The 3,998-nt window shown below is 34.9% G+C and overlaps 1 protein-coding gene across 3 annotated transcripts in view; it reads right to left on the bottom strand.

Annotated features, from left to right (window-relative positions):
* ALS2 (ALS2, alsin Rho guanine nucleotide exchange factor) overlaps positions 1-3,998 on the bottom strand; it is a 55,368-nt gene that overhangs the window by 31,369 nt on the left and 20,001 nt on the right. For all 3 annotated transcript variants that reach the window (XR_002772103.1, XR_002772104.1, XM_023510396.1), the window contains exon 5: positions 1,757-2,114. Coding sequence is in view for 1 of the 3 variants with exons in the window: in XM_023510396.1 (XP_023366164.1) it covers positions 1,757-2,114 (358 nt within the window). In the remaining 2 variants the exon portion in view is untranslated. The remainder of the gene's footprint in view (positions 1-1,756; positions 2,115-3,998) is intronic.

The following is a 3,998-nucleotide window of genomic DNA, read 5'->3' as shown; positions in this document are numbered from 1 at the left end:
GATGCCAGGACCAATTTTGAAGAAAATAATCAAATGTCACTAAGTGTAGATTTAGTCATTCAGTCATTAACTTGTGGGCCACAGAAAGTGACCAGCCCTGCCTAAGATCAGAATCTTTTCTAGGGATACTGATATCATATGTATGTACACAGAGACCCAAATAAACCTACTTGAAATTTCCTCAAGGAGGTACTGCAGAGAATTTTTAAAGAAGAGAGGTAAATAGTGAATGTAAAATTTTTCTAAAGATACTTTGGGTTACTAAGTAAGATTTAGGATGTAAGTCTATTAGTGGGAGTGCATATTTCATATGATATAACAAAATCAGTATTCCACATTTGTAGTTCAAAGAGATGTAAATATATACTTAAAATGCTAAAGGACATTTAAGAATAAGAAAACTTTGGCACAAGATTCTCCTTCAGAACTTGACAGAACACCCACATGGGGTGGGGGTGTGTGTGTGTGTGTTTTTTTCAAATTAACCAGGACTAAGGGTTTTACTTGTATAGATGAAAATCTATTGGCAATGAACATTAGAACGCAGGAAAAGAGAAGTGCAGTAAAAGAAAAAATGTAAGGAATAGGACAGAGTAGAAAGTTAAGAAATATTTATGCTTTCATAAAAATTATTTATTTCATAAATTCATTATTTATTTATGAAATCACTTTCTGTGGCCCACAGGTCTAGGACTCCTAACTTTTGAGCTTTGCACAAAATGGTGTAAAGCAGGAGTTGGTAAGTTTTAGCCCATGGGTCAAATAAGGTCTCCCCTTATTTTGTAAATAAAGTTTTATTTACTGTTTTTGTAAATGAAGTTTTATTGGACCATAGCCTCATTCATTCATTTACATATCGTCTATACCAGTGGTTCTCTACCTGTGGGTCGAGACCCACAGGAACTGTATTAAAGGCTTGAGGAATTAGGAAGGTTGAGAACCACTGGTCTATACTGTTTTTATGAAACGACAGCATAGTTAAGTAGTTGTCATAGGGAATATATAACCCACAAATCAAAAGATTTCTCTTTGGCTCTTGATAGAAAAAGTTTGCCAATTTCTGTTCTATTCAAATGCTTCTCAAACTTTAAGGTGCACACAAATCACCTGGGGGGTCTTATTTTGATTTAGCGAGTTTGGAATGGAGCCTAAGATACTATCTACATTTCTAACAAGTTCCCAGATGATGCTGATGCTTCTGTCTGCAGGCTCCTTCAGAGAAGCAACAATTCTCAATGGCTGAGACTGCTGAACAACTGACTTGGGAAGTATAGCAGCACCAACCTTGTGCTATTTTTAATACTCTAAAAAGTTCACTGCTAATGGTTTTGAAAAATGAAGCTTTCTTTTATTGAAACTTAAAAGGCTATCTCCTTTTTCAGGTCAAGTACAGGAACTCCTCACTTATCCAATGATCACACCTGCAACCTTATTTATCTGGAGTATAGATCCCAATTAAGAAATAAGAAGGGTATTGCTGCATTACAGAACAATAAAATAAGATTCATAATAAGGCTCATAAAAAGAAACAAACATCAATAAAAAGTTATGTTCTATCGCTATTTCTAAAGCAGAGAAACAGATAACCTTTTTTCAAAACCACCATTTCAGTAAACAAACATTAAAATAAATTTTGACACTTGAACATGTCAGTTTTGTAATCAAGAAAGCTAATTGTTTATAATATAGCACGTGATGTCAGGGGGCCTCCTGGATTCATCAACAATCAACTGACAAAACCTGGTTATTTCCTTACCTTGTGACAACAATCCTGGGAGGGAGAGTCTTCGACTGCCACCCTCTGATTCTTCTTCTCTGATATCCACAAGACTTGAACTTTTCTTTCCTTGCATCGATTCCTGCTTAACCTGTTCTTCTCTGCTATCTTTCAAGCCTTCGGGGCCTATGGCACTACTGCCGGCCTGAGCTCCAGTTTCACAAGGGGGCGTACTATAAAAGTTCATAACCTTCTTCAGTGACAAGGCACCAGCTTCATACGTAGCGGCCACTCTCACACCAACAGCAGATGCACAAGACACCACCAGGCTGTTTAGAGCTGAGGTGCTGGTGGTTGATGGACTGTGAAGATGAGGAATTGCTTCTTCCACAAGAGGCTAAAATATACACACATTAAAAAGTATATAATATAATAAATATAACCCCTTCGGTAATCAAAACGAGAAAATTTCACACCCATCACTACCTGCCTGCAAGAATCTAAAACAGCAGGCAAAGGTCTCTCCATTTTTAACTTAAGGTGTTCCCTCCTGATTGTGAAGTTACCACATTATATGGGAATGTGTACTCAAAATAGAGTTCCTTATAGTTTCCTTTCCAAAGGAAAGCACTTCCTTTTGTCTGGGTGTTGTATTTTTTTCCATGGTATTTAAAAATAAGCCCCAGCTGCTTTTACATTATTATGCATGGTATAGGGGGAGGGGGAGGAAAAGGAATAGAAAACACTGTCTTTAATACAAGGTGCGTGGTGACAGTCCTAAATAGAAGGTTGACAAAAAATACAGAGTTTAATTTTTGATCACTTTTAGAAAAATGTACACAGATTGCCATGAAGAAACAGCAGGAAAAATTATATTTTATGGAAAAAAAGATTTTCCCTGAAATTTTTCATAAATGGAAATTTAGTTATAGCATATACACAGGAAAATAAGTTATGCCTCGACACTATCATTCCCCAAATTATGTTCTTAAGTTCAAATGCTTTTACTGCCTCATCAGTGAGTTATTTTCCATGAGCCAGGGGCCAGACCAGCTGCAGAATTACCTTTGCTCTTGCTACCACAGAGGGTAAATGTGGCAGGTTAATAATTAAACATTTGGAACCAAGGTACTTAGTGTGATTCATAGGTGCATTAGAAAGTCAAACTGAAGTTTTCTAATCTTAGTGAAAAATCCATTGAAATTTAATCTGTCAAACACCATTGTTTACCAAAAAGGAAAATCATCAAATATACCTACCAAACACACAAAAAGCTCCTGGCTTATCAGCATAGGTTACACAGGAAAATTTGCTTCTTATTCTACTCAAAGATCCCAAATGGTATATATATACATATATACATATATTCCATTCCTTAGTTTGTCCTGAATCAAAAACCAAACCAATATATGTTTTTTTAACATTGGCTTCAGATTTTCTTAACGGACATAATTCCTGCTGCATAGCACAGTGCTGACACGTAGCAGGTACTCAATATACTTTATTGAATTAAATGGTAAATTTATAAGCTATTTCTGTAGAAATGAGTAGTCTGTAATTAAAATAGTAGACAAAATAAACAAATATACCATGTAAAAACAAAAGATAAATAGAAAGCCTATTATTTCTTTGGCAATACAGTTGTCATGATATCTGATTCAGAAGAACCAAGAGTTACTATTTCCATCCTTTGTTTACCAAGGCTCATAACAGAAGTGGAGATAGTTTTAGGAGTGACTATTTTAGACAGTCCTTATCCCCAAGTCATAAAACTCTATCTTACATATTTTAAAACTATCGTTCTACCTGGCTGCCTCTGCCTATCTGTATTTAAAAATATAAGTTAACAAATAAACCTTCCCCTCCAAATAAAAACAAAGTACATGACCAGTATTTTTGATAGAAGGCAATTTGAGAAGTCCCAATCAACCAATAATGTTTTGGCTTACTTCCCAAAAGTAAGAGACTCACTTATATCTGGCCAGGAAAGAAAAATTTGCCCTAAACACATAAATTCCTCAGTAATTAGCTGTATGACTGAGACATTATTTACACAAAATAAATTAAATTTAATAGGAATACACATTGTCAAGGCTAGCGTAAGTAACAAAAACTTCAAATGCTTAACAGAGTAAGTCCAAAGGAAATTCAATTTCAAAATGATGGTAATCTAAAAGTCTAATAAACTATACATAACAACTTTTAACTTCAAATTTAGTAAGTTAGAGTGACTTTTGAAAAGCATGACAGTATAAGAATTTTCTAAATGCACTCTTGTTAA

Source organism: Otolemur garnettii, unplaced genomic scaffold (assembly GCF_000181295.1).
Source record: "Otolemur garnettii isolate 467f Iridium unplaced genomic scaffold, OtoGar3 scaffold00013, whole genome shotgun sequence".
NCBI lineage: Eukaryota > Metazoa > Chordata > Mammalia > Primates > Galagidae > Otolemur > Otolemur garnettii.
This window is presented reverse-complemented; position numbering and strand designations above follow the sequence as displayed.